Below are 27,265 nucleotides of genomic sequence, written 5' to 3'. Positions count from 1 at the left end.
CAAGTTTTAGTGATTGTTTCTTTTGTAAAGTTTTATCACATAGTTTCACAAAGAAAGAAAAATATGAGCTCACATATTAATAAAGGTTCCACATAGCAAATAGCAAATAGTAAACTTGTCCACATAGTTTGACAACCCCAACTAACGCAAGTAGTTTCACAATAAGCTTTCGCAAAGCCAACAAACGGTGCAACAAGTTCTTAAGACAAGTTTATAGAGCGGGTAAACATCTTCCCTTCGTATGTTAGGCCTGGCCGTGGAGATAGATACGGCAGCGGATCCACCGGTTCAGGCGGAGGCGGAACGCTGGTCGGCATCCGACCGTTCAAGCACTCCCACATTGCCTTGCCCGCTGGAGTTTTCGCCTCCGCCCTTCCCCAGCTGATGATATCGAACGCTGATGCACTTGGGGGTGGCATCCTGGCTCTCTCCTCCGCAATGCTTTCAAAGTAGATTCTCCGCTCTAAATTGCGCAGCTCCCAATTGGAGTGCTGCTTGGCAGCTTCAATGGTCCCTTCCCGACGAACAGTGGAGATAGTTGGATCTACCTCCATCTCTGCAATCACTCTCTTCCACTCCTTCACACTCTGCGACCAACACTTGACATCATCGTTGATCCGCTCTGCCCTCTCCTGCCACCGCACTGCCCTCATCGCCTCTAGGACCTCGTCTGAGACAGATCCCACCGGCTGCAGCATCTCGGGGAAGGACTCGTACACGTACGGGAGCGGCATCTCTGACGGGTTGTGTTGGAGATGAATGGGCGATGGTTGCGCCATGGTTGCAGACCTAAACATATGGATGCATAACAAAAGTTCATCATTAACTAAATAAAATACATATATCAAAATGGGTCAAATGCAATATCATATCATATTTCTCCAACCAAATCCACTACTTGCATCATATAAATTTTGCTTACTCCAATATTCATCATATCATAAATTTTGTTAACAAAAAAATTGAGAAGTTGAGGGTTCAACATTTGTTCTCCAACTATATCCACTACTTGCATCATAGCATATCAACATGCATCATCATATCACAATAAATTCATCCAACATGCACCATATCAAAAAAATCCTCCCAAAATAATATGAACTAGGGTTCGTCTTCACATAACCATACCAACTAGTGACTAGAGTTCATATCTAACACAATATAACATATATAATCAACCTAAATCAATCCTAGGATTCAAATTTTTTTAATCTAGTTCAGAAAGGGGATTGATTTGAATCAAGTAATGCGACGAATCGGAACTTATTTGACTAAAACTAATTGGAGGGATCGAAGGAACTTACTTTTCTTTCTTCGGGGCCATCTCGATCCGCAAAAACGGTGAAGAAACGACGAAGATTAGAGGTGGGGAGTGGAGGAGATGAGAGAGGGGGCAGGAGGAACAACTCTGTTCTTGGGCGGCTGGGTGGGGGGAGAAGGGGGTGGGTCGGCCGGCCCGCGGCTTATAACTGCCCACACCCTACCGCCAGGGCCTCTGGTGGTAGGATCACACAGGCTACCGCCAGGACCAGCGGCGGTAGGATGGGACGGAGGCCGTTACCGGTGCTGACGTGGATAAGTTTCCTACCATCAGAGGTTCTGACGGTAGGCTGTAGAAACCTACCGCCGGGCCTCGTGGCGGTAGGAAAAAGGATCAAATCTCGAAAAAAAATCAAACAGGGGTCAGATCTCGATTTTATACCACAAAAGGGTCAAAATACGAAACTTAGCCACAATATATATTGTGTGGCAAAAGGAATAGAAGTGTGATGTACAGGTTCACCAACCTGCTTCATTGTCTACTTGGTGGTCAGTACGCCTTGCTAGAGGCCGCTACCAGCTGAGCAGGTCGGGGGTGATCCGACCTGTGACCAAGCCGACTTGAACTTAGGGATCACGCGCTTAAGGGAAGGAACCTGTGAGGCCCGATCCGACTCCACAAGTCAGATATGATCCTACTCGGACTCGGATCCCGGCCGAACATATTTTGGGCTTTAGGTTTCGTGCGAGGCCAAAGTGTTGAACCCGCGACGGATGCCTATATATAGTGGAGGTGCGGCACACTCGTGCGATTGATCGCTTCGATGCCATCACTAGGGCTTTGCATGTGTTGGGAATAGCCACCTCCACTCGCCGTCGGGTTGTTTGATCGGACCTAACAGTCCACCGCACGACGTTCCTCCTGCACGCGCGGATACGTTAGATGCGGTGCACTTGCGGCGCTCGGGAAAACCTGTTCGTGGGATCCGATCGGCTACATGGGAGATTGACGAGGAGGAGACGACTCCGGAGACGCGCTGCCCCAACTCTATTTTCGCTGCACGGCACTGCACATCTAGTGATAACGATATGTGATCCATCTCCGTAGCATGTTTTTAGTTGTTCTGCGTGTAGGAAAATTTAATTTGCAATCTACGCACCCTATCGTAGAACCCAACGATCGTGCCCAGCACAGGGGACACGTTTGAATCACTCAAGGCGGCTTACGAATCAGACTAGCCATAATGAGTGGTAACATAGACTAGTAACATGTGAATGTTACTAGTCTATGTTACTACCTCTATAGTGGAGAGTAACATATATATGTGTGGTAACATGCAACATTTCATTTATTAGGCTATAGACTCATTTTGCCTTGATATGCGTGATGTTACCCATACTACTAGTAACTAGCTATGTTACCACTTTCCTCCATTTCTTCATTTATTGCTTGCCACATCATCTATTTTATCTAGATATGTGTGATGTTATTATTTATCTTACTCCCACTGTGAGTAGTCTCAGACAAAAAAACATTTTCCATAGGGCGATGCTAGGCCCGGTCAACTGACCCAAATTTTGGTCGCTTGCCATGCATGCGTGTGTTGGATCAAAACGCCATGCGCTGTGAGATCGTCTGCCTCGTCTCGACCGACCAAGTCAACAAAAAAATCCCTTCACAAAAGTCGTGCCACATCGACGATCGCCGGTGACCCGTGCCGCCCTCGCCCATCCTCGGCACCATGGTCAGCATTGAGGAAGTGTCGGTTCTAGCACAACCGTGGCTGCCAGTCGGCAGCGGTTGCAGCGTCTCTCATCGAGCGGTCCCACCATCACTGGTTGGGGGCCCATTGCCATCAAGTGGCTGCAGCCTCCTGGCGAGATAGTTCCAGCATCGTCGTCCACTAACACTGCAAGTGCTGACCATCGCAGCTCCAGGGAGTAGCATATCCGCCTTGCCACACCGGTACTAGCATATCCACACACTGGTTCCAACATATGAACGCGTTGGTTCCAGCATCGATCTCGCTTTGCCGGTCCACGTTTGCAGCATCCCCAGCCGACAGATCCGTCACCTCGTGGCTCCATCGGACCGCGGTTCCAGCCCCACCGGTCCACGATTGCAACATCCAGCCGCAGGGCGTCGCCTTGCAAGTCCACTAGACCATGGTTCCAGGCTCTTCTGGGCCATAGTTGTAGCTCCCTCGTGGCTGTTCCAGCACGCCACGCCAGTGGCCGCATCTCCCCTCGTCATGGTTTGCAGCACGACCATTCGTCGGTTGTAGCACAAATGGTTGCCTGTTGTAGCACAGCTAGTCGCCGCTCGTAGCACGACTCGCTGGAGTGCGTGATGACCATGACAGAGGAGGGCGGCGGGGGTGGGTACCACACGGCCATGGTGTCATTGCGGCGACGGGCTGTCCGCTTGCCGGTGTTGAAACCCTTGATTCCAGCATCCTCTATGGCCGTCGTCGCAGCTCACCGTCCCGGTGGCCGGCAAGGGGCGTAGCGCACGGTCCCTGCCGCTCCGATGCTGACGGCTTCGCCTGCCAGTCAAGCAGGGGTGTGCATGCGTGCAGCACACGGCCGTGTGCGGGGGGTGGTGATGGGCATCGCCGGTGAGCTACCAGTTGTGAGGCGCAAGACGAGCAGGAGGGAGATGCCGGGGGAGATGAATGGCTGAGACGCTTCGTGTGTGTAACATGATAAAAGCAGAACTGGTAAAGCGGTGCGTGGGCCTAAACATGTGTCCAATGCGGGGCTGCGAGGCACACGATCGAAAATGATCAGACGGCGCGTGTGTGACCGGCTAGCATGTCGCCCGGACATAAACATCTCCTTTTTCCATATGACATTGTTATCCAATATTTTTTAAACGAAAAAAATAAATCATGAATGCTCGGATTTTAAGCATGGCAACTTAGTGTTAAGAACGCTCTTATATTATAGAACGAATGGAGTAGCGTTTTTATCCGCAAAAAAAGGAGTAGCATTTTAGTTACCAATTTACGGTCGCGAGGTACAGGTAACACCAAGATTACTCATAGAGCAAGAATAATAAGTTCTGCTCAACAAGCTATAAGACTTGCCATGTCACAAAATCCCTACATGAGAGAGAGAGAGAGAGAGAAAAGTGAGGAGAGAGAGCAGAGCCGGCGCTTCAGTAGTTGCCCCCCTATATGCATGTTACGCGGCACAAATAGCGGGCTTGCAGCCTGGGCTGCTAGCTGCGCCTTTCCTCCCAATCCCAGCATGCAACATTAATCGTTAAATCCAACCCAACAGCTAACCTATAGCTATCTTACTACATGGTCTTAGCTTTAGAGCCGACTGCTGCCTCTCTTATTAACCATTCTCTAATAAAGCTCCCAGATTCGATGAAAAAGAAAAAGGTAAAGGAACGTGCCAGCGAGGAGCCATAAAGTGATCCACCTACCTTCATGTACAACTAGTACGTTCCCAGAGAAAAAGAAAGAATGGTTATTGCGACGAGTAGTAGAACGTAGGGTCTCTTTTAGATTCACCTTCCCGTCCGTGACCCCCGTCTGGCCCTACCATGTGTCGCCTCTTGTGTTCACCACACCCAAACCCCAACCACGCCGACGAACCATCAGGCCAGAGCAGATCTCGCGTCATAGGCCGGAGGCCGCCTGGTCGATCTCCGCTCCGCTGGACGCCTTAGCGCCACCGTCCGCCGAAACTGAGATTCGGCGGTGCCGCGCGGTTCCTGTCCCGGTCAGCCGCCGAGTTTGTCCACGGGAGAAGCAACAAAACCAAACCAGTCGGTGAGCCATTGATTTTCACAGTTTGTCATTCTTCTCACCTAGCTGATTTCTACCCACTCTCTGACGGAGCACCACCACAGAGCCTCCGCTCCAGACAGATAAGAGCAAGAAGAAGGAAGCGGCCATGGCCCAGGCCATCGTCCACAGGTCACTTACAAAGCTCAGATCCGCCATTGGAGATGAGAATAACATGATGTGCTCCAAGTTCGACGGTGACCTGCGGGAAATGGTGGGGGTGCTGGAGGACATAGAGCCGGTGTTGGAGGACGTCGAGATACAGTCGTTATGGAACAAGGACTCGCGGGAGCGGGTGTGGTTGAGAAGGGTGAGGAACGCCTCCTACGGCATCTCCGACATGGTCGACGAGTTGAAGGACACGAGGCCTCCTGGCAAGGCATGCACTCGTACCTCTATCCTTCATACCTTTAATTTTTACTTGCTCGATTGACTTCACGTTGATTAATCCCGCAGGTGGCATGTATTTCCATGGTACTCAAAAGGAAGACCATGTCCAACAAGATAGAGGAGATGAAGGGAAAGCTTAGGATGTTACTACAGCAGGAGTGGCATCGGGCCTCTGTGCCAGAATCTACTGGCGTCCAAGTCCAACCACCGTCTCCACCACCACATCCACTTTCAGAAACTGCTGGTGTTCAACCACTGTATCATCCACTGCAACCTCCATATCCACTTTCCACACCATGGTATACAGCATTGTGTACACCTCCACCTCCATTTATATGGTATCCACCTCCAGTTTTCACACTACGGTATCCACCTCCACCTCCACTTTACACAACACCTCCATTTTCACCAGTATTCAGTCGAGCTCTACCTGTACCCCTGCGACCACTAAATAGAATAGTATGGGGAAGTGACGCGCATAAGTGGGTTGATAAAGAGAACATTGTAGGGAGGGGTGAAAATAAGCAGAGGATAATTGCTACACTATCTGCCACCGACATCATAGAAGGCCCTGTCATTCTTCCCATATTTGGTCTCGCCACAATAGGGAAGACAACTTTGGCAGCAATGATTTTCCAAGATACTGGGTTCAGAGAATACAAGCTACGGATATGGGTGGATGTCACTCCAAAATTTGACTTGCCTAAAATAGGACATTATATAATCTCTAAAATAAAAGAGATCAACTTAGAAACGGAACACCAGAGAGGCTACGGTAATCAAGTTTCGGAACAAGAGGCCAGCAAAGGTTCAGATGGGGCTTCTCAAATATCAGAAGATGAGACCAGCCAAGGTTCAGATGGGGCTTCTCAAATATCAGAAGATGAGACCAGCGAAGGTTTAGATGGGGCTTCTCAAGCATCAGAAGATGAGATTAGCAAAGGTTCAGATGGGACTTCTCGAGTACTACCAGAAGAGAGCAAGGAAGGTTCATACGAGACTTCCAATGTATCAGAAGAAGAGATCAACAAACGCTCAGACGGGACTTCTCAAGTAACAGAAGAAGAGATCAACAAAGGTTCAGATGGGTTTTCTCAAGTACTAGCAGAAGAGATCAACAAAGGTACATGTGGGAGTTCTAAAGTATTAGAGGATCAAAAGATCAGCAGTGGTACGGATGGAAGTTCTCAATTATCAGAAGAAATCACCCAAGGCCAAGGTACAGATGAGACTTTGGAAGTGATAGAAAATGTGAGCCATGGTTCACATGTGATTTCTCAAATACCAGAAGAGGAAAGTAAAGATGGTTCAGATGAGACTTCTCAAGTATCAAAAGAAGAAACCATTGAGTGCTCAAATTGGTTATCTCCAGTAACGGAAGAAGAAATCCATCAAGGTTCGGATGATATGGACTACATAACAAAGCATCTTCATGAGCTACTTAATGGTATGAGAGTGCTCATTGTCTTAGATGGCCTATGGGAGGAGGATGCCGATGAGTTGGAGCGGTTGAAGCGTATGTTGGGACAAGGTATTAAAGGGAGTAAGGTGACTGTGATCGTAACCACATGCGACGAAGGCATCGCGAGAAAAGTTTGTACCGTTACACCACACAAGGTAAATCCTTTGATGGATGACATGTGCTGGACAATAATCAAGCAACAAAGTGACTTCGAACACATACCCTACTCTCACAAACAAGAGTTAGAGCGGATTGGTCTGCAGATTGCAAGTAAGTGTGGGGGTCTACCATTAGCTGCTCAGGTACTTGGGCGCAATCTATGCAATCAAGATTCTAAAAGTTGGGCAGAGAAAATGAAAGGAGATATCTGGAGTACTATGAGAAGCAACAAGGATGTTATCCGGTCTTTGGTGTTAAGCTACAGAAGTATGCCACCAGATTTGAGATTATGCTTTGCTTATTGTGCCATCTTTCAGCAGGGTTACATTGCAGTCAAAGATGACATCATTCACCAATGGATTGCCCTCGGTCTTGTTGAACGATCCAACACTCTCTCTGTCACACAGGTAGCTGAGGAGTATATTAGGAGGCTTCTGGACATATCATTCCTTCAAACTGCAGAGTCGGCAGCTTCGGTGAGTTGCTAGATACTACTACTAATTAGTAAGACTTCTCCTCACATTCTGTTGTTCCGCAAAAAGATGATACATGCCTCGATATAAAGAGTCCAGGAGGTTTGTTGTTGTGTGTATGTAAGAATACAAATCTAACTAGAGTTCTACTATTCGCAAAAAAAAGAGAGTAAGTTCTATTGCATGTCAGTTCAGATAACTAAAGTATAACCAAATACCAAAAGACCACGCTATTATAGGCAAACACGTAAATTCAGTCACACATATGCATGAACCTAAAAGAAGTATATTTGGTTTTTGGTAATTCATTCCAGTTAAGGTTATAGCTAGAAAATGTTTGAAGACTGCTATTAGAAAAAACTCATGTGTAATATATCTAGCACATCTGTCTTTTAAGTACTTCATATTGCAGTTTTGGGGTAAGAAAAATAAGAAAAGTTATACACCATCTCCAAGGAAAAATGGACTTTCAAAAAACTTGAACCAAAGGAAAATTATAATGTGAAAATTAAATGGTAATTCTTTTTAAAAACTTGGAAAATTTGAAGTATGGAAGAGTCTAAAAACAAAGGAAACGTGCCAGCGGTTTGAGGATTTGTACATATTGTGCAATGTAAATCATAGAGTAAATGAATGAAAATTATTTAAGAAGAAAAATAGTTGAATGAATTAAATTACGGAAGTGTCTAGAACCAAGGAGAAGTGTCTATGTTTTGAGGTTTGTGCATATTATATATGTGCTTAAGTCCAACCATGGAATCTTTTGGTATATGTGGTAAAAATTTGTGTAATGAAGAGGATATCCAGTGACCGACAAGGATTTGCTACCTAACTACTATTGGATCAGCTTCATTCAATAGCCAATCTTCCTACATGTGCGGCAGTACCTATTTGGATCCACTTAGTCCTTTAGCCTGAAATTGAACGAACGGAGCAAAAATAAACAAAAAATGACAATGAAGAGATAAAACTTAAAAATGAAGGGACATAATTTTCATAACTTGAATAAAATTACAAATATAATGTGAGGAGTGCAAATACCTGGCACTAAACTTCCACTTTCTTCATATGTATAATACTAGAAAGTGCGACTTCTGAGTTGAAAAATCAAACAAGATTATTAAAAAAATCTAGTTGACTTACAATTAGCAAAAGCGGATGAATAAATGAACGGGACATAATGCAATGCAAGTACAACTTATGCATTTCTGGCTTTGTTGCAGACTAGCGGAAATGGTGATACGGGTGCAATCTTGTTGACTATGCACGAAATGGTGCACGCCCTCGCAAGATCACTTACTGGCGAACTCATTGTTCTGGATGATAGAATGGGTACATCTGATCAGGATAACTGTTGCCGCTATGCACTGCTTACTGATTTTGGCGCCAAATTATCCAGTAGATTGCCTAACCAGTTAAGGGCGCTACATTGTGTGGGCTATAGCAAAATAAACGTCGGCGATGATGCATTTTCATTTACCAGGTGCCTGCGCGTCTTGCATCTAAACGAGTGCTCCATGCAGAAGCTACCAGATTCTGTCTGTCAACTGAGGCAGTTGGGGTATCTTAATTTATCAGGTTGCTCTTGGCTAATGACACTACCAGAATCATTTGGGGGTCTATTAAACCTACGGTATATCAATTTATCACGCTGCTCTCGGCTAATGACTTTACCAGAATCATTTGGGGCTCTATTAAACCTACGGTATATCAATTTATCAGGCTGCTCTCAGCTAATGACTCTGCCAGAATCATTTGGGGGTCTATTAAACCTATGGTATATCAATTTATCACGCTGCAATAGACTTGCAGAACTGCCGGAATCATTTGGAAAGCTAAAAAGTTTGACTTATCTGGACTTATCATTCTGGTGCTGTTGTGAAGGGATCTGGTTTCTTGGTGGCCTTACCAGTCTCGAGCATTTGAACTTGTCACATCCATGCTGCTATCTTCCTCAACACCGGGAACATCTGGTAGGGCTAAAAGATGTATTGTGCAAGCTCGTCAATCTCCAGTATTTGAACTTATCCATGTGCATGAATCCAATCTTTTGCTACCTGTCAGAAGAGGAATGCTGTCAATACATACAATCGTGCACTAGTGGCCTTTCCAATCTGCAGCATCTGGACTTGTCTCATAACATATTTCTTGATGGTCTACCTAAAAGTCTAGGTGAGCTCCAGAAGCTGCATACACTGGATCTCACAGGCTGCACTAGACTGGAAAGCGTAGCCAATGAAAGTGACTCTTTGAACCTGATAGTTATTAGGAATTGCCGGGGTCTGAAAAGTTGCTCTTTCGTGGTTCGCACTGATGACGGAAGGTTTAGCAGCAACCTTGTTCAGCTCGAGAATGTAAACTGCCAAGATCTTGAGATAACTTGTCTTGAGAAGGTAAAGTCTAGAGAGGAAGCCCAAAGGATAAGGCTAGTGGAGAAAAGAAATGTCAAAGAGTTGACACTTGGATGGACCGTGGGCTCTCATGGATCTGTGGAGAATGATGCTAATTTGTTAGGAGAGCTGAAGCCACCACATGATCTGCAGCGCCTTAAGCTGCACGGCTATCGGGCCACATGCCTCCCGGACTGGATGTTGAGCATCTCTTCCTATCTCCCTAATCTTAAGAAGGTCACGATGGAGGACTTCCTGAGGTGCAAGAAGCTGCCACCATTCGGTCAATTACCAAACCTGCAAAGTCTGGTTCTCAGAAGGATGTCCAGCATCACAAGAATCGATGCTGGTGAGCTCAGTGGCAATGACACAGCAGCAGCTGAACTCAAACCACTCTCCGAATTCACCATTGAAGATATGGAAAACCTGGGAGAGTTCAACAGCACATATTACAGTGCTAGCGGTGAGCGGGTCATGTTCCGCGCCATTGATAAATTGGTGATGCGTAAATGTTCCAAGTTGAGCTTTCGGTCTCTCCCGCCTAGAGCTCGGAGGTTAGAGATATCAGACTGCGCCCAAGTGCTGTCTTCTTCGAGGTTACTGCTATCAGATTCCAACGAAGTGATTGCATTGCAGAGGACTGCAGGAGGTGCTCCAGTAGCTGAACTGGTAATCCACGGCAGCATAGCTGACTGGAGTTTGTTTCGCTACCTTGCTGGCCTCCAGACGCTGTCTATCTCTCAATGTGAGGGCATGACCTCACTGCCACAAGACATGAATCACCTCAACTCTCTCCAAGACTTGAAGATTGTGTGTTGCAAACAGCTGAAGTCATTTCCAGACAGCATGAAGCACCTCACCTCCCTCCACTCAATTCATTTGACTGAGTGCGACAGCATTAAAAAACTTCCCACATGGTTCGGATGCCTCACCTCTCTTCAGGAACTCTGCATTTGTAAGTGCCGTGTCCTTAAATATTTGCCACAGGGCATAAAAGGACTCGACAACCTCAAGAATCTGCAAATTATCGAATGTCCAAGATTGGAGAACTGGTGTAAGGAGAACAAGAAGAAGTTGGGACGCATTGAACCAACATACGGGTAAGCACCTTCGACCATAGTGCTCGTTTATTCCACATTCAGGAGTACTGTTGCAGACTATTTTACCAATCCATTCATCCACTGCTAAATACTCCCTCCGTTCCTAAATATATGTCTTTTAGAGATTTGAAATATGAACAACATACGGATGAATATTGACGTATTTTAGAGTGCAGATTCACTCATTGTGCTCCATATGTAGTCCATATGAGAATCCGTAAAAAAGACTTATATTTAGGAACGGAGGAAGTAGATGGCATTTTAACAGTGCCGGATCTAGCAGGGATGCCACGGTACCCCCTAAAAAAAGCAAAATAGTATAGGTATGCCATCTTAATATTAATTGTGTAACAATTTAGTGATATTTCAGACTATTTAGGCTAAATTATACTCCCTCCGTCCCAAAATAAGTGTCTTAACCTTAGTGCAATTTTGTACTAAAGTTAGTACAAAGTTGAGACACTTATTTTGGGACGGAGGGAGTACTATTTTAGTGTAAATTTTATATGTTTTGTACAGAAGTATTGAAGTTTGGCGCCCCCGGTACTTGGACTCTAGGTCCGCCACTGCATTTTAACCATGGCACTCTCTTCGTAACGCAAGTTTCATCATTATACCTAAGTGTGTTAGTAAAAAGTGGCAACTGTATTGAATCATTTTGATCTCAATAGGTTACTTTTGGTATGTTTCTCCTGATGCCATTTTGAATCATCTTGATCTCAATAAATTACTTTGGGGATATGTGACCACATCCAGAATACATCATCTTAGCTAGCATGGTGTTGCCTTACATCTAATACGGTACTCCACTCGATTTTCAGGTGCACTTCCATTTTCTCAGATGAGGATCCAAATGCTTGTTCTGTAATGTAACGCTTGACACTTCTTTTGAGGTGCACATTGAGCCAAGAGTTGCAATTTCCTTTTTAGAAATGATGGTAGATCCACTCAACGAAGTTTTACACAATTCATAGGCTTGATATATTTGCATAAACATGCTGCCCATTACAATGCTCACTTATGTGTGTCGGAATTGAAGTGTGAAAAGAGTAAAGTACTGCTTGGCACATTATGTGGCCACTCCCAGCAGAACCCTATGCCACTGAAATGACCACAAATGTTGTAGTATGATCCTTGCTGGTGGAGAAGGGAGAGACATGCGCTGGTATGATCTTCCGTGCACATTGTGGAAAAGTAATTTTCGTGCCTATGCGAGTACTATTCGGTGTGCAATGGACGCGTTTGCCTATTGTGGAGTCTGATTGAGTGGAAGTGCTGAAGCCGATCATGGCGAGAGAGAGAGATCAATCACGACTTGTTAGGGAGCTGGCCGTCCTCCCACAACCAAGAGTGCATTCCGTCCATGGGGACAGCAGGACATGCATGGTTAGAAACGTGTTGTGTTCATGCTTTCCTCTGTTTTCATCTACCTTCAGTGCGTGCAGTTTCTTCAGAGAAAAATTCAGATAGAGAGAGCTAGAGTTCAAATCAGCCCTGATTTCTAATAACTACTAGCATTTTCAGAGCTTTAGGGTTAGGACCTTGGGTGTTTGGCGGCGGTGACGGTGGGGGATAAGTCTCCTAAGAAGAGCAGCAGTGGCGGTGGCCGAAAGTACATGCCGGCGACGGCCAGGAGATGGAGCACAAGAGGCAATGAAGGCGTCGTGGTGCTGGCTGCTCCGTTGAGGGCCATCAACGTGCCCGATGCTGACAGACACAAACTACTCTCTGTGGGCCATCAAGATGCCCGTGCAGTACCTGAGCCGAGAGAAACCTACTAGCTGCCGGTGGGCCTAGCACCCTACCCATCCCTCATCGCTCCTCGCCGCCGCCGGAGTACACCCCCTCTACAGATGTCATTTTTATTTTGATCTGTTTGCGTGGATTTCCTCACCACTTTATATTCAGTTCAACTGTTCGGGCAGGCCGAGCATAAGCGTGTTTGAAGTATGCATGGCTCTAGCGAAGAGATAACAGGGTTTACTGTTTTTTTTTGTTTTTTTTTTTTTGCGGGTGAGACAACAGAATTTAGAGGCGCTGAGAAGGGAGGTGCTGGGAGGGATGTACGCTGACACTGGTGTCTTTTTCGTTTTCTTGATTTTTTTTTTTGACATGTATCAGTCCGGTGTTGATACGTTCGAACAGACAGCTTGGTTGGCTGCGATTAGCTTCTCTCGTGTGGCCGTGGACCCGTGGGCAGGTCACATGAATGCGTACTTGCCTAGTTTGGATTGGATCATTGGGCAGCTTCCAAGAAAGGGCAATCAAAAGGTGACAAGGAAAAAAAGCGGCCTGCCCAACTCAACATACCAGGTTGTATACTTGCTATGAGGAAAAGCAGCGGCGGAAAGGCTCGCACCAGGTATCCAAACGGAGGAGCGGAAGGAAAAAAAAGATTGACAACGAACGAACGAACGATCTATGATGGGGGAGACCCGCCCACCCCCTTCGAGCATCATTAGAGCAACTCCATCCAATGCGCCGACCCAAACAAATGATGATTTTGTTCGCTTTTTATCTGTTTGGGTTGACCGCCCGCTCGGCGTCCGTCTTGTTTATAATTTGGATCGACAGTGCGCCCAACACGCCGACCTATATTCGCTCGCTTGGCCGGCTTGCCACCGTATTTAACAAATATGCAAACATTTTTGCATAGTTTCACAAGCGAACAAAAATAGCATAATTTCCATAACCAAATAAATTTAGCATAGTTTACAAGAAGAATAAAAATTAAATTGTCTCAAATGCATTAAAAAATATACATCTATTGGTTGTTAACATGAGTCCATATATGCTCAACCAAATCATTTTGCAGCTGCATGTGAGTTTCTCAATCACGCATTTTATGATGAAATTGAGTGAAATATGCAAACGTTGCCGCTCCTCCTCCATGCTCAGGCACAACATTCTCACCCCTGAAACTAAAACTCTTGATCGTAAATACGTTCCGGAGCGCTCATCATCTACGATCATATTGTGCATGATCACACAAGCAATCATCACCTCTCACAACTTCTTGGTGCTCCAAATTCTAGCAGGATACCGAACGATGCCCCATCGAAATTGCAGAACACCAAAGGCACACTGGACATCCTTCCTAGCACTCTTTTGCTCTTGGGAAAATCTTTTCCTTTTCTCTCCGACAGGGTTGGGGATTGTCTTCACGATAGTGGCCCACTAAGGATAGAAACCATCACCTAGATAGTATCCTCTGTCGTAGTTTGTGGCCGTTGATGTTAACATTCACTGATGGGTTGTTGCCTTCAGCAAGTCTTGCAAACACCGGCGAGCGTTGAAGCTCGTTGATGTCATTGTGCGATCCGGCCATGCCGAAGGAGTGTCAAATCCAGAGATCTTGTGAAGCCACGGCCTCAACTATGACAGTGCGAATTGTCGAACAGCTTGTGGGCATCAACGAAGGAGCTGCCTGGCGAAGAGACGCGCACCTCCCCTGGACCAGTTGGCTGGCCTGGTGGCGTCAGCGGGGTGGTGTCGGACGAAGGAGCTGGCCGAGGCCACAGGGGCGACTACGTGATCGTGGTGACGCCGGAGAGGGAGTGGCTGCGGGGGGGCGGCAGCGAGGCGGTGCGGCGACGTGGGTGGTGGCGGCGTGGGAGGTGTGGCGACATATGTAGCTAAGATGGTGGCTTTAGACTACCTGATGTATTACTTTGTGAAGTGTTTGTGAATAATTAATAAAAAAGCTGCATGCATCGCCCAGAGGTCGGTGGTAATTCTCCTTTTGAAAAAACTAAACTCTCAGGCAGATAAAAAGGAAATGTGTTACGAGACAGATCGAGATGCTCTAGAGCAGACTGTCCTTTTGTGACTCATTGTAGTAAAAGATAGGATCAGGGGCACATAGACAAGTACAGATACCGGAGTTTGGTGAGCTTGCCTACGGCATTCTTTAGCTTTTTAAGATTAGACCGGTGTTGAGCAAGATAACAGCAAGGGTTTGACAAGTTGAGATGCTGGAATTGCAGAGGACGGCATGGCCATTCAGGATACCTCCAAAACAAGACCAGAATGATAAATCTAGGTGTATCAGTTTGCCAAGCTTCTGGAGCGGTTTGGGAAGTTCTGCCAGTTCATAGCAGCGTGATAGATTGACATGGGACAAATTTATGAGAGCCCCAAATGATTTAGGAAGAGTTGTGAGTCTAGAGCAGCCTGATAAGTCGGCATGGAACAGATTTATCAAAAAAAAATACAGTAGAAAAAAAAATTACCCCTAGCCTTTACATCGGAGTGATGCATGCAACCCTTTTGTCAGATACTCTAAGTGCCTTAGTTGACAGATGGAGTCCGGTAGCTTCTGCACGGAGCTCTCCTTGAGTCATCCTTAAACTCGAGTTTGCTACAGCCGACACAGAGTGGCGCCCTTTGATAGTCATCACACTTGTCATCAAGTTCCCCATGACAATAGGTTGCTAGCTACAAAAATAGATCAAGATGTCCACAACTACCAACAAAATCAGCATGCGGCTGATCTTGACGGCGCGTCTATTTCTCGTCTTTAACGAAACGCACATAAGTGTCGCCAACAGCATTCGAGCCGGACCAAGCGATCGTCTACATGACGAAACACATGGGCCGGGTGCAACATAGCCGCAGGGCATACAACATTCCATATACACCGGAATGCATGCAACAGCGACGCAATGTGTAGCATGGCACAAGCACGAGCGACTACAATTTTTTTCACGGACACTTTGGAAATTACGTAAAAATGTGACTAATTTTCTTTAAATTACATAATATTTTTTTAACATGTGAACACCTTTTAAATTACACAAATATTTTTAAGATACGTAACAAACAATTTTTTAATACACACAATAACATTTTTATATTACATGATGAACACTTTTTAACTACACAATGAATTTTTTTATTACACAACGGGCATTTTAAAAATACAAGATAAACATTTTGTAATAAATAGTGAAGATTTTAAAATACACGATGAACGTGTTAAAATACACAACGAATTTTTTTAATACTTGATGATCATTTTTTTAGTACACGATGAACTCTTTTCATACATAATTAACATTTTCTTAAATACATAATTAACATTATTTTAAACGAAATAAAAATATTAAATATGCCTAGAACTTCTTTTGAAATATGCGATGAACATTTTCTTAACAAAGAGAACGTCCTTGAAATATGTGATAAATAAACTTTTGAACCCAGCATAAAAATAAGAACCATGTATATTGAAAATAAAAAGTGAAATATATGATATAAGTGATAAACAGGAAAATAAAGTAGAAAAGAAAACAAGAAAATAGAACTGAAAACTATTTAAAATAAAATGATTTTATGTTATGAAAGAGAAACAGCTCAAAGTAAACAAAAAAAACAAAAGGAAACCAAAAAAATAACGAAATAAAAAACAGACAAACCAGGTTCCCAAATAAAGCAAAAGAAAACCGCAAAGAACAGAATCAAAGAATAGACAAGAAAAGTGACCACTCCCACTGTTGGGCCATACACAGCACGATCATAGGCGAGCGCGAGTTATGGCTCTTCAATAAAAGATATATCACTACGCTCCTCTGCGCCATCCTTTCTAGTTCCCATAAACTGGCTCAACATTGAGGGATTGCAAAACAACCAGGTTGTATATATCCTCTCACGGAGTTTCTCTAGATGATCAAAATGTACTCGTTTCCTAACCATCTTTAGATGTTAGGCCTTGGACCGGTGCAATATCTATTTGGTATTTGGTTCATACAATCGGCACTCTTCATCAAGTGAATAGGAGTAGTGACAGATGTTGCCAAGATGATGGCTTCAGACTTAGTGATGTATTATTTTGTAAGGTTATATGAATAATTAATAAAATAATTACATGCATCGTCTAGATGCAGAGGCCGGAGTCATCCTCCTTTAAAAAATGTGATTATATACTCCTTCCGTTTTAAAATAGATGACTCAACTTTGTGCTAAAGTTAGTATAAAGTTGAGTCATCTATTTAAAACAGAGGAAGTAGTACGGAAACATGGATATTCGATCGGAAGGATACCGTGCCCATGAAGCCGGCCAGTTAGCCTCCGGCATGCCAAACCCAACGTACCAGTTGTAGTATGAGAAAAGCAGCGGCGGAAAGGCTCATGCCAAGTATCGAGACGGAGGAACGGGGAAAAGGAGAGGTTGACAGCGAACGAACTACGATGGTTATGGATGGAGGGAGATCCGCTTGTGCTCGTCCTCCCGCTTCGAGCATCATTAGCACCAGCAGTACAACGTGATGGGAGGCAGAGAGAAAGCGGTCAAGAGCGGTGGAGAAGAAGTTGGAACCGGCAAGGCACCGGACAGATGGACATCCAGGACAAGATCCAATTTGCATCTAAACGAGTTGATAAATACTCCTTCCGTCACATAATATAGATGCTCTTGTATTATAGGACGAGGGAGTAGAAGCCACGGGACATGGTATGGCCGTGTTCCAACACCTTTCCTCCTTGTAATAATAACCTTGTCTACCAAATGGCGCATGCATGCCCTCTCTCTTATCCCGAAAATCCTATATTTACTAACAGCTACGAACTCGTGTTACGTAAATTTCCTCTCCCATCTCCAATCACAGTTTGCCATCTGCATAATCACGTAAGACTTAGGTGGACTCGTTCGTAGGTGTAGCAAAGGATCGGCTCTCTTGTGCATGCATGCACGCGGTGCCGCCGGCCAGCGCATCCCTACCTTGTGTTGATCCTTCCTACTAAGCGTTCTATGCTTCCTTGTCGTCTCTGTCTCTCTTCGCTCCGGCTTTCCAAGCATGCGCATGCGCGAGTATCTGTCATGCGTGCGGCGTCGAGCGGCAAGATTGACAGACCACTAGCTTGAACTAGGAACCCACGGGGTTAGTTAGATCACCAATGAAGTTTCATATTTCCATCTTGTTGCACATCATCACATATATAACGCTGTTTTTATCTGTGCAGGCGTCTGCTCTTCTTTTGATCATTGATCAGCACTTTTGTTCAAGAGAAAAAAGAATCATTTCAACTATTTATTTATTATTTACTCAATATAAGGGGATCTAGCTTGTTGGCATTCGTTAGATGTGATGCTGACGTGCTTGGCCACATTCTCACCCCATAATGCATGATCCTAATAAATCTAATATGGACTGAGAAACCAAATGGTCCCATCCGTCGTACATTGGAACACTTTGTTTCATGTCAGTTCAGAAGAATATGATGATGATGATGATGATGATTGGATGCGGGTAGCATCTGATCTATAAGAAAGGCATCCTACATAAACAACAGGATGAATATGAAAACCACCGATGGAAGAAAGTTGAGCGGTGCAGTGCACTGTACCGGGGAGAATTAGGGAAGCTTCTGCGATCCAGGCCGGTTGCTTTGGTCCGTTGGAACAGACAGACAGACAGCCTGGCTGGTTGACCGCGATTTTATTCTCTGATGTGGGCAGGTCACCTGTGAGTTGTGATGACTAGTGTGGATTATTGGTCATTCAGTGGGCACCATGCATGTTAGTACTACTTAGTAGCCACAAGGCCTACAACCTCCAAGAAAGAAATAGGAAAGACAGAGAAAGATAGAGAACCAAGCAGCTCCTCAACCCGATGAGATAGAAAAAAAGGAGGAGTAAAAGATGAAAGAAGGAGTAATAAAAGCAGAGTAGTTCCATTGTTTGCTTTGTTCCATGGCGGTTCAGTAGTACTAGGCCAAAAAACAGAGTAGGAATACACACTGCATCCCGGCTGGGCTGGGCTGTTGTTTTTCTCTATCGGAGAAGGTTCGTTCATGTGATCATGTTCTTAATTCTGTTAATCCCACAGAAATGGATATTCGATCTTGGGGGTGGATGCCATGACGCTGCCTCCCTCACGCTCAACAGCCTCGGCCTGCGAGCGAGCGTTTACTCTACTTGTGCAACCCTTCCCAACGTAACCAGCCACTTGCAGTTTGCCAAAAAACCAAACAAAAAAAACGTATGCTAACCAGTACTAGTTGTACTACTACTGTCCCCTAAAACATAGTTGTACTACTAATGTAGTCACAAATCGTAGTATCGAGAAAGAAAGCAGTTGCGTGGCGAGAAAAGCTATTCTTCCATGCACGGGAGGTACCATGCATGCATGCACATGCACCGTTGATTCAATTGGCAATATGAGTGCATGCATGCGAGCCTCTCTTGTATACACATAATATTTGCTATCCCGTGCATTATTATAAACCCTGTATAGTGTCAGTCATCAATGCACGTTATGCCATGCCGTTCAAGCTTTTTCATCAGCAATAGTGTCTGTACTCTGTTATGTACGTACTGTTGATTTGATCTAAAAAAAAGAAGGTACTATTGATCGAATTATTTTTTGAGAGGTAAAGTTCTCTGTAGCAATAGTGTGGCATACTGAAATGAGTTGAGCAAAATATTACTTCTAGTACTAAATAATCTTAGTACAACACCCCACCAACCTAGTCAAAAGAAAAAAATTAGAATAGTTTAGGCTGAAATCCAGACGGGCATTTCTGCGCCACAACGAACGGCGAAAATCCATTCTCGTTGCGTGGCGGCGAAAAACGCTCACGCCCCCGCCGCGGTGACTGAAGGAACGGCGCAGGAATATCCAAACGGAGAAGCGAGCGGGAGAAGGAGGAGGAGGTCAGCCCTGTACGGAGACGCGCGCGTACTCCTCGTCCTCGCCTCCGTGATGCGCGACATCAAGCCGTACAACGTGACGCGAATGGAAACGAAGGAGGTCGGCAGGCCGAACAGGGCTGACCTGGATTGAGGACAAGATCCAATTTACTACACCTGCCTCGCAGCAGCAGCAACTGGCAAAGCCTGAGCGAGTAGTAAATAGAAGCGAGGCGACACAGGAGGGACGCATATCCCCGCTGCTCCTTCCTCCCTTCCTTCTCCTATTTTTACCGCCGCCGCCTCCGTCGCCGGCCTACCTCGCCCCCGCCCGTCGCCTCCTCCTCCTCCGCCATCGCTCCTCTTCCTTCCAAGGTACGGCCGCGCTCCAACCTCCTCCAACCTCTCTCTTCCCTCACCCTTGACAGAGGAAGGGACCTTAAAAGAGAGATCGATCGTCTTCTTCCCGCATTTGCATGGCATGCCGGAGAAATTGGATATTTTGGCCCCAAATCCCCTTCGCATGCCGTCACACAGATGCTTCCTTCTCATCCCTTTCCCTCCTCGTTTTAGCTTTAGGCCTCCTTTGGTTCATAGGATAGGAATGTTATAGGAATAGAAAGATCATAGGAAGTGAGATGACATGTATCTCAATTCCTATAAAGAAAGAGATGTCATTTGATGCATAGGATAGGAATTTTTTCATTGAGTCTTATTAGCTAATGTTTTTTCCTCCAAAATGTGAAGGATTGATTCCTATCCTATATACGAATAGGAATCCATTCCTACAAACCAAAGGGTTTTAAAGGAGAATTTTCTATGCAAATCCTATTCTATAGAAATCTTATGAGATTTCTATAAACCAAAGGAGGCGTTAGCTTTTGATTAGAGGATCCGCCTCTACACGGATATCCTTATTTATCTATCTATCTGTTTTATTCTTTATTATACCATAAGATAAGAGGGTCTGTCTTGTTGGCAAGCGCTTTAGCTTAGATCCCCGATGTTGACCTTCTTCCCCACCTTCTCATCATCATATAGTACTAACAATCCAATGTAGTATCATACTCCACCGTGTCGCCGCCGAAAATGGTCCCCTCCATCACCAAAAGGAAGAAAAAAACAGAGTATCTTGAACAGGTTTCAGGGTGTGGTTGGACGCAGAGTAGTATCGTCAAAACAGAGTAGTAGTAGTTCCATTTGTTTGCGTCCGAACGGGGCTGTTTTTTTCCCCTTCCCCTTGAGACTTGAGAGGGGGTTCATGTTTTTCAAGCTTATTACTCCTCCCTCCCGCTCCTTTTTCTTCACCACCATCCACCGCCGCCGTCTCTTTCTCTCTTCGCTTTGGCTTTCCATGCATGCACCGTCGATGATTCACACTGCATGTGATCCACAGACCACTTGAACCAGCGCTACCTGTTTAAGATTTCCATCTTCTTGCACACGTAGTATATAACCGCTGTATTGCTCTGTGTGGCCGGCTACTCTGCCCCCTTTGATCAATGAACAGCATTTTTTGTCGAAGAAAAAAAAACATCTATCTGTTTATTACTGTATTTGTTTAATAAAGGGATCTAGCTAGCTTGTTGGCAATCGCACGGTAGTACTGCTACGTACTAGCATATCTGCGCATGGACGGGCTAGCAGGTGAAGTGTACCGGGGAGAATTATTAAGGCCTTGTACAATGAAAGGTGCTTAGAGAAATAAACCAGTCTTTTCTTAAGCATCGGTGCTTATTTGTACAGAATAGACGTTTAACTAAGCGTCTTTCCTGTAGAAATAGGCCCCAGTGCTTCAGAAAAATTCGGTTTATTTTTCTAAGCATCTCTCTAAGCACCTTTCATTATACAAGGCCTAAGGAAGCTTCTGGCTGGGGTTTAGGCTGGTTGCTTTGGCCCGTTGGAACAGACAAGTCTGTTGGTTGCCCCCGCCCCGTCCATCAACCAATCGACAGAGGGAGGGGGTACGTTCATGGAGGGGTGACTTAACGGAACGAACACGCCGCACGCTGGCTGGAACATCCAGACGGAGGAACGATGAGGCGCAGGTGGGCGGCGAATGGACGACGGAGACGTCTCCCGGCCTCGTGAGACGTACAGCGCGACGCGACGCGAACGGAGCGGAGGTCGGCCGAAAGGAAGGAAGGGAGGGAGAAAGCGATGGACAGCAAGCAAGCTGGAACCGCAAGCAAGCAAGCAGGCCGCCCCGGGCATGCAGACGGACGGACAGGCCAGCGCCAGCCGCGTGCCAACTCGATCGCGTCCTAGATAAATAGAGGCCGTATAGCGCATACTATGCCCCTCCCGCCCTCCCGCTACTTCTAGCTTTTGCCGCCGCCTCATCCCTCGGTCTCGCCCCCGCCCGCCCGCCGTCTCCACCGTCGCCGTCCCCTGCACCTACCGCAGCCTCAGGTACGCCTGCGCTCCAGCCTCTTCCTCCCTCCAACCTTGCTAGTCCTACTATTACCAAATGGCCTCTGCATCTGCATGGCATGCCGCCGGCGCCAGACATCGCCGCGACCTCTACCTGTCGTCGGCGTTCCTATCTATCTGTCTGCCTCCGCCGCGCCGCGCAGATGGATGCTTCCGACTCCGAATATGTGCTTTCTGCTGCCCGGCGTTATGCATGCCTTTCTTCTCGTCCCTTTCTCTCCTCGATTTGCCTCCTTTGGTATCTAGTACATCTGTTTATATTATTCATTACAAGGGGATCATAATCTTGTTGGCCAGCGCTAGATCCCCTCTCCATGTACGTACTTTTTAAGGGCCGATGTTGACGTTCTTCGCCGCCTTCTCGCTCGTCACAACCGCCGACGGTACTCCTATATAATACTCCGCCGCCTCTCGCCGCCGGACTGGCCCCCTCCGCCGAGAGAGAAAGGGAAAGGAAAAAAAGACAGAGCAACCTGGGCAGGTTGAAGCTTGGATGCAGAGTACTAGACTGCTGTAAAACCAGAGCAGTTCAATCAGAGAAACCTTTAATTTGTTTCCGGATACCGCGGTGTCAAAGAGAAAAACTCTAGGAATACTTTGCGTCCCGGCTGGGCTGTTGTTTCTCTCTTTCGGAGAAGGTTCTTTCATGTGATCATGCTCTTATAATAAGTTTAATAATCCCACATAAATGGATATTCGATCTTGGGAATGCTCCCGATGATAGTGCCTCACGTTCACCAGCCTCGGCCTGCGAGCGTTTACTCTACCCGCGATCGTCATCGATGACCCAACGTGACCAGCCAAATAACCAGTTGTACTAGTAGTGTTACACAAACAAATCCTAGCTAGTACCGGAAAAGCAGTTGCGTGGCGACGGCAAACCGACGATGGCTGAACGGAGACGCCCGCACACTGGAATATCCAAACGGAGAAACCAGGAGGCGACGGCAAACCGACGATGGAGACGTCCTCGCCTTGGATCCGGCTTTGTGACGTGAAGCATCAAGCCTCACGGTCGGTCTAGGTCGGCAGCAGGAGAGAAAGCGATCAAGGTCCAGGTCGGTCTAGTCTAGGGAAGAAGAACAAGTTGGAACCGGCCAGGCAGGCAGGCGAGCACAAGATCCAATTTCCACCTGTCGCCGCGTTCTCTACCAAGCGCATACGATACGAGCGAGACGATAAGTACGGGACACAGACACGGGACGCCATGCCGCATACATACTCGTCCCTCCCGCTACCACCGCAGCCGTCGTCTCTTCCCGGTCTCGCCGCCGCCGCCGCCTCCTCAGCCCCAGCCTCAGGTACGACCGCGCTCCACTCTCCTCCTCCTCCTCCTAACAACCTTCCTTACCGAATGGCGCCTGGCAAGCGGCCATCGCCTGCCTTCTCCTTGGCCTTCCTCGCCCACCTTCTCGTCCTACACCACTAATCCGACGGAATATACTCCCTCCGTTCCTAAATATTTGTCTTTCTAGCGATTTTAACAGATAACTACATATGAAGCAAAATGAGCGAATCTATGTCTAGAAAGACAAATATTGTGGAACGGAGGAAGTACTACTTTAGTAATCAAAAAATACTCCGCCGCCGCAATGGTCCCCTCCGTCCCGAGACAAGAAAAACAGAGCAACCGCAACAGGTTTCAGCCTTTCAGGGGCGTGCTTGGATGCAGATGCAGAGTACTAGTACGTACTAGCGTGAAAACAGAGTTGTAGTCCCACTGTTCGTTCGTTTTATGACACTTGAGATGATACTAGGTCAGCCTTTAATTTTCTTCAACAATAAGCTCCACGAATACTCTGTATCCGAACAGAACAGGGCTATTTCCCCCCCTTGAGAGGAGGTTAATGTTTTAGTACTACTATTAGTTTAGTCCCACAGTAACTTGCTCTAGTCACAAGTTTGGTCTTTGGCAAATCACCGCCTTTTTTTCCTCTTCTCTGGATCCAGTTCGAACTACATCCTCTAGTTGATACTAGCATACTACTACCATTCGGCACATTACCAAGGGACCGAGAACCATCATTCATCAACACCTGTTGTTACCATGACATTCTGTGGCGGCCCAAAATCGTCACCCATACGTACCATTTCCACCTTCTGAATGTTCCATTTTGTTGCCTAAATCAACATGTGTCTTTCGGCAAACAATACAGTACATGTGGGAAAGTTGCGAGTTTGCCCAACTACATCCGGCAGCAATGCAACCGTCTCTTTCAAGTGTTGTTATCTGTCTAACTCCTCAGCACATAATAATATGATGCTAATTGTAATTGATTCCCGTTGGGCAGAAATGGAAGCCAGCTCTAGCACTGCTCTGTATCCTCAGCGCCGCTGCAAAACCATCTACCTGGTACTACCACCCCCTCCTCAGTTTTCGGCAATGAACCTGCACCAAAGATGCAAAGGATGTTCCATCTGATTAACCGTAACTAATGTGCGCAGGTGAGGCATGCTCAGGGCATACATAATGTGGAAGGCGACAAGGATCACAGCGCCTACAAGTCGCCCGCGCTGGTCGATGCTCGCATCACCCCTTTGGGCTGGAGCCAAGTATGGTTTCTTGTTTCCTTTTTCCTTTCTGGCCCTGACAAATAATGTTGTTATCGCTCAAGTTTTTGTCATGTGGCATTTTCAAGTTCCATGGGTGCTGATTAACATGCGTTTGTAGGTTGATTGCCTGCGAGAGCATGTGACGAAATGCGGACTAGCAAAAAAGATTGAGTTGGTTGTTGTTTCCCCTCTAATGAGGTATAGTTCTCCTTGACCTTCTGACCTTCATGTGCATGATGCAGTGTTCTGGATCTTCTTCTAAGCTTTTTATGTCCACTTGAATCAATCTCACAGGACTCTGCAGACTGCAGTGGGGGTCTTTGGCGGTGGAAACTGTACCGATGGAGAAAGTGCATCACCACTAATGGTGAAGGGTGCTGAACACAGTGGACGTCAGGCGATTTCAAGTTTGGACTGCCCGCCGTTTCTCGCAGTTGAGGCCTGCAGGGAGCGCCTGGTAATTCCCTCTCCTGAAGAACACGAATAAAACATGAGCAATTGTTTTATTAACAAATACTCTTCATTTAGTGCCTCGTTTTAATTTTAATTTAAAATGCAGGGTGTGCATCCCTGTGACAAGAGGAGCAGCATAACAAAATATCGCACTCTCTTTCCAGCCATTGATTTTTCCCTGGCAAGTACCTAGTGTTGCTACTTCACTAGTTCAGTTTCAGAGACAGTGTCACAAACAGTGTTTTAACATATGTGTGCTTGGCTCTTTACAGATAGAGAATGACGAAGATGTTCTTTGGGAACCCAATGTCAGAGAAGCAATTGACGTTGTTGCTGCCAGGGGCATGAAGTTCCTTGACTGGTAATTTTCCTTTCTATAAGATTGATTAGTCTCTTTTCATTAATTTCTTGAAAATACAAGCCTAATGATCTGTTACCAGCGAGTTATCACTGAGCGACTATTGGACATTAGAAAGTCCTGGATGCCGGAGATTTATGTGTAGCATGTATTGAGAAAGAAAAACCTCAGATTTTAGATGACATGTTGAGTCAACCAGTAACTTCATTTTGGCGGCCGGATTAAATTAAAACTAATCTCTTGATGTGCTTGCAGGTTATGGACAAGGGAAGAAAATGAGATAGCTATTGTCACCCATAGTAGCTTCTTAGATTTCACTTTAAACATGTACAGTAAAGAGTGTCATCCAACTATAGCAGAGGATATGCGCAAGCGGTAAGTGTATTTTTTTCCTTGGTAATTATCAACCAATCAACCCACAATATTCTGCAAGGGCCTATTGCTAACTCTGTCTTGGTTATATGCAGCTTTGCGAACTGCGAGCTTAGGTCGATGGTGCTGGTCGACAGAAGGTCAGTTCTTGTTTTGCTTCAATGATTATGTTGCACTTGTGATGACCTTTTTATAATGTGGATTTGCTTTGCAACGTTTCAGTAAGCTTGGATCAGATACCCCTACATGCGATTTCCCTGGGAAGATACCGGCCGGACTTGATCTGCCTAGTGATGTGGCAGACAAGAAGCAGATTGAAGAAGCTAGCAATGGGAACCGGGGAGCGGTTGGTTGTCTAGAGCACACGCACATGAGCTCGCCCACTCGCCTCATTTCTACCTAACAACGTAGAGTGAAGGGAGGGAACTTCCCCCTTTCTTCACATTTCTCTTGAAGAATCTAGAAAGAACTGAGACTCTTGACCTTACAATGGCCAAGTTTCAGTTGCATGGTTGATGTTGAAGCGAATGTAAGCGGCACCTACGGATAGGATTTATCATCTGTCACTCTGGAGCATGATTAGAACAGTTCACTATGTTCGTTATTTGATTTGTTGTCTGCACACATACCTAAATTCATGGGTCTAAGGATGATTTATACATGTACCCTCTTTTGTTCTATGACATATTTATGTCAGATTTAGTTTCCAACTCTTTTCGTTTTCATATTTTTCTCAGCAGCTTAGAGCCTCTTTGGATTGAAGGAATTTCGAGATTAGAATCCATAGGATATTTTTTTTTTCCTATGGAGGCCATTTGGATCAAGGATCATAGGATCGGGGCCACCAAATATTATTTGATTGGTCGGTTTGAAATCGTAGATAGATTGGTTAGCTGTGATTCGATTATCTCCTGACTGTGGCTGTGGGCAAACCACGGGAATGCCTTGATGTGGACGGGTATCCACTGAAAAATATGGTGAGAATCTAGTAATGTGGTGGGAGGGAGGAGGGATATGGAGCACGGAATATGGATGGATATTCGGCAAGGATGCCGTTCCAGGCCAGGCCAGTCGTCCTCACTCTCGTCGTCAGAAGCCTCGGCCTGCCAGCGTTTGCTACGCTGCCCAACCCATTGTAACCACCAGAACACCATTTTGCACGTCCCCGCGCGCCTACAGATGATGTAAAACAGCGGTCGTGCCTAAAAATCAACTCTAACGGATGAAGTAGAAGAGGCGCGGAGTATCTAGCGCGAAGCTCATATGCTCCCTATTAAATGGTAAAATCGAAAAAAATAAATAAAACAATTAAAAAAATTCTGAAATGCTTTTGGTGCAAACTTGGACAAATGTTCTCAGTACTTGCAAATTTTTATCCCGAAATAGCAATTTTGGAAGTCATGGTAAAAAAAAAACAAAATCGTCACTTCAAAAAC

At 45.8% G+C, this 27,265-nt stretch overlaps 3 protein-coding genes across 3 annotated transcripts; 2 read left to right on the top strand and 1 right to left on the bottom strand.

Annotated features, from left to right (window-relative positions):
• Positions 1-200: 200 nt before the first annotated feature.
• On the bottom strand, positions 201-734 carry LOC147983089 (uncharacterized). Its single transcript, XM_087540636.1, has one exon. The coding sequence runs from the start codon at positions 732-734 to the stop codon at positions 201-203; it is 534 nt and encodes a 177-aa protein (XP_087396762.1).
• Positions 735-4,767: 4,033 nt separating this feature from the next.
• Positions 4,768-12,244, top strand: LOC125535198 (uncharacterized). Its single transcript, XM_048698239.2, has 5 exons — positions 4,768-5,045; positions 5,126-5,439; positions 5,517-7,547; positions 8,768-11,034; positions 11,856-12,244. The coding sequence occupies exons 2-5, from the start codon at positions 5,170-5,172 to the stop codon at positions 11,905-11,907; spliced, it is 4,620 nt and encodes a 1,539-aa protein (XP_048554196.2). The 5' UTR covers positions 4,768-5,045; positions 5,126-5,169; the 3' UTR covers positions 11,908-12,244.
• A 10,435-nt stretch (positions 12,245-22,679) lies between these two features.
• LOC125535196 (phosphoglycerate mutase-like protein 1) lies at positions 22,680-26,568 on the top strand. The gene is made up of 10 exons (XM_048698238.2): positions 22,680-23,394; positions 24,385-24,446; positions 24,539-24,646; positions 24,765-24,844; positions 24,941-25,103; positions 25,206-25,280; positions 25,372-25,460; positions 25,713-25,832; positions 25,925-25,969; positions 26,052-26,568. Exons 1-10 carry the CDS (start codon positions 23,301-23,303, stop codon positions 26,230-26,232), a joined length of 1,017 nt encoding a protein of 338 aa, XP_048554195.1. The 5' UTR covers positions 22,680-23,300; the 3' UTR covers positions 26,233-26,568.
• The last annotated feature ends 697 nt before the right edge of the window (positions 26,569-27,265 follow it).

The sequence above is a fragment of the Triticum urartu genome, chromosome 2A, assembly GCF_056163025.1.
Source record: "Triticum urartu cultivar PI428250 chromosome 2A, HENAU_Tu73, whole genome shotgun sequence".
NCBI lineage: Eukaryota > Viridiplantae > Streptophyta > Magnoliopsida > Poales > Poaceae > Triticum > Triticum urartu.
Note: the sequence above shows the minus strand (reverse complement) of the source record. Positions and strands in the feature narration are given on the sequence as shown.

Bases quoted from the DNA above. Each gene is read 5' to 3' on its own strand.
- LOC147983089 (XM_087540636.1), bottom strand. From the start codon at position 734: ATGCCGCTCCCGTACGTGTACGAGTCCTTCCCCGAGATGCTGCAGCCG.
- LOC125535198 (XM_048698239.2), top strand. From the start codon at position 5,170: ATGGCCCAGGCCATCGTCCACAGGTCACTTACAAAGCTCAGATCCGCC. The intron at 7,548-8,767 runs GTGAGTTGCTAG...GCTTTGTTGCAG, and splicing joins CTGCAGAGTCGGCAGCTTCG to ACTAGCGGAAATGGTGATAC. The intron at 11,035-11,855 runs GTAAGCACCTTC...CTCGATTTTCAG, and splicing joins CGCATTGAACCAACATACGG to GTGCACTTCCATTTTCTCAG.
- LOC125535196 (XM_048698238.2), top strand. From the start codon at position 23,301: ATGCCGCATACATACTCGTCCCTCCCGCTACCACCGCAGCCGTCGTCT. The intron at 24,647-24,764 runs GTATGGTTTCTT...ATGCGTTTGTAG, and splicing joins CCCCTTTGGGCTGGAGCCAA to GTTGATTGCCTGCGAGAGCA. The intron at 25,461-25,712 runs GTAATTTTCCTT...ATGTGCTTGCAG, and splicing joins GGCATGAAGTTCCTTGACTG to GTTATGGACAAGGGAAGAAA.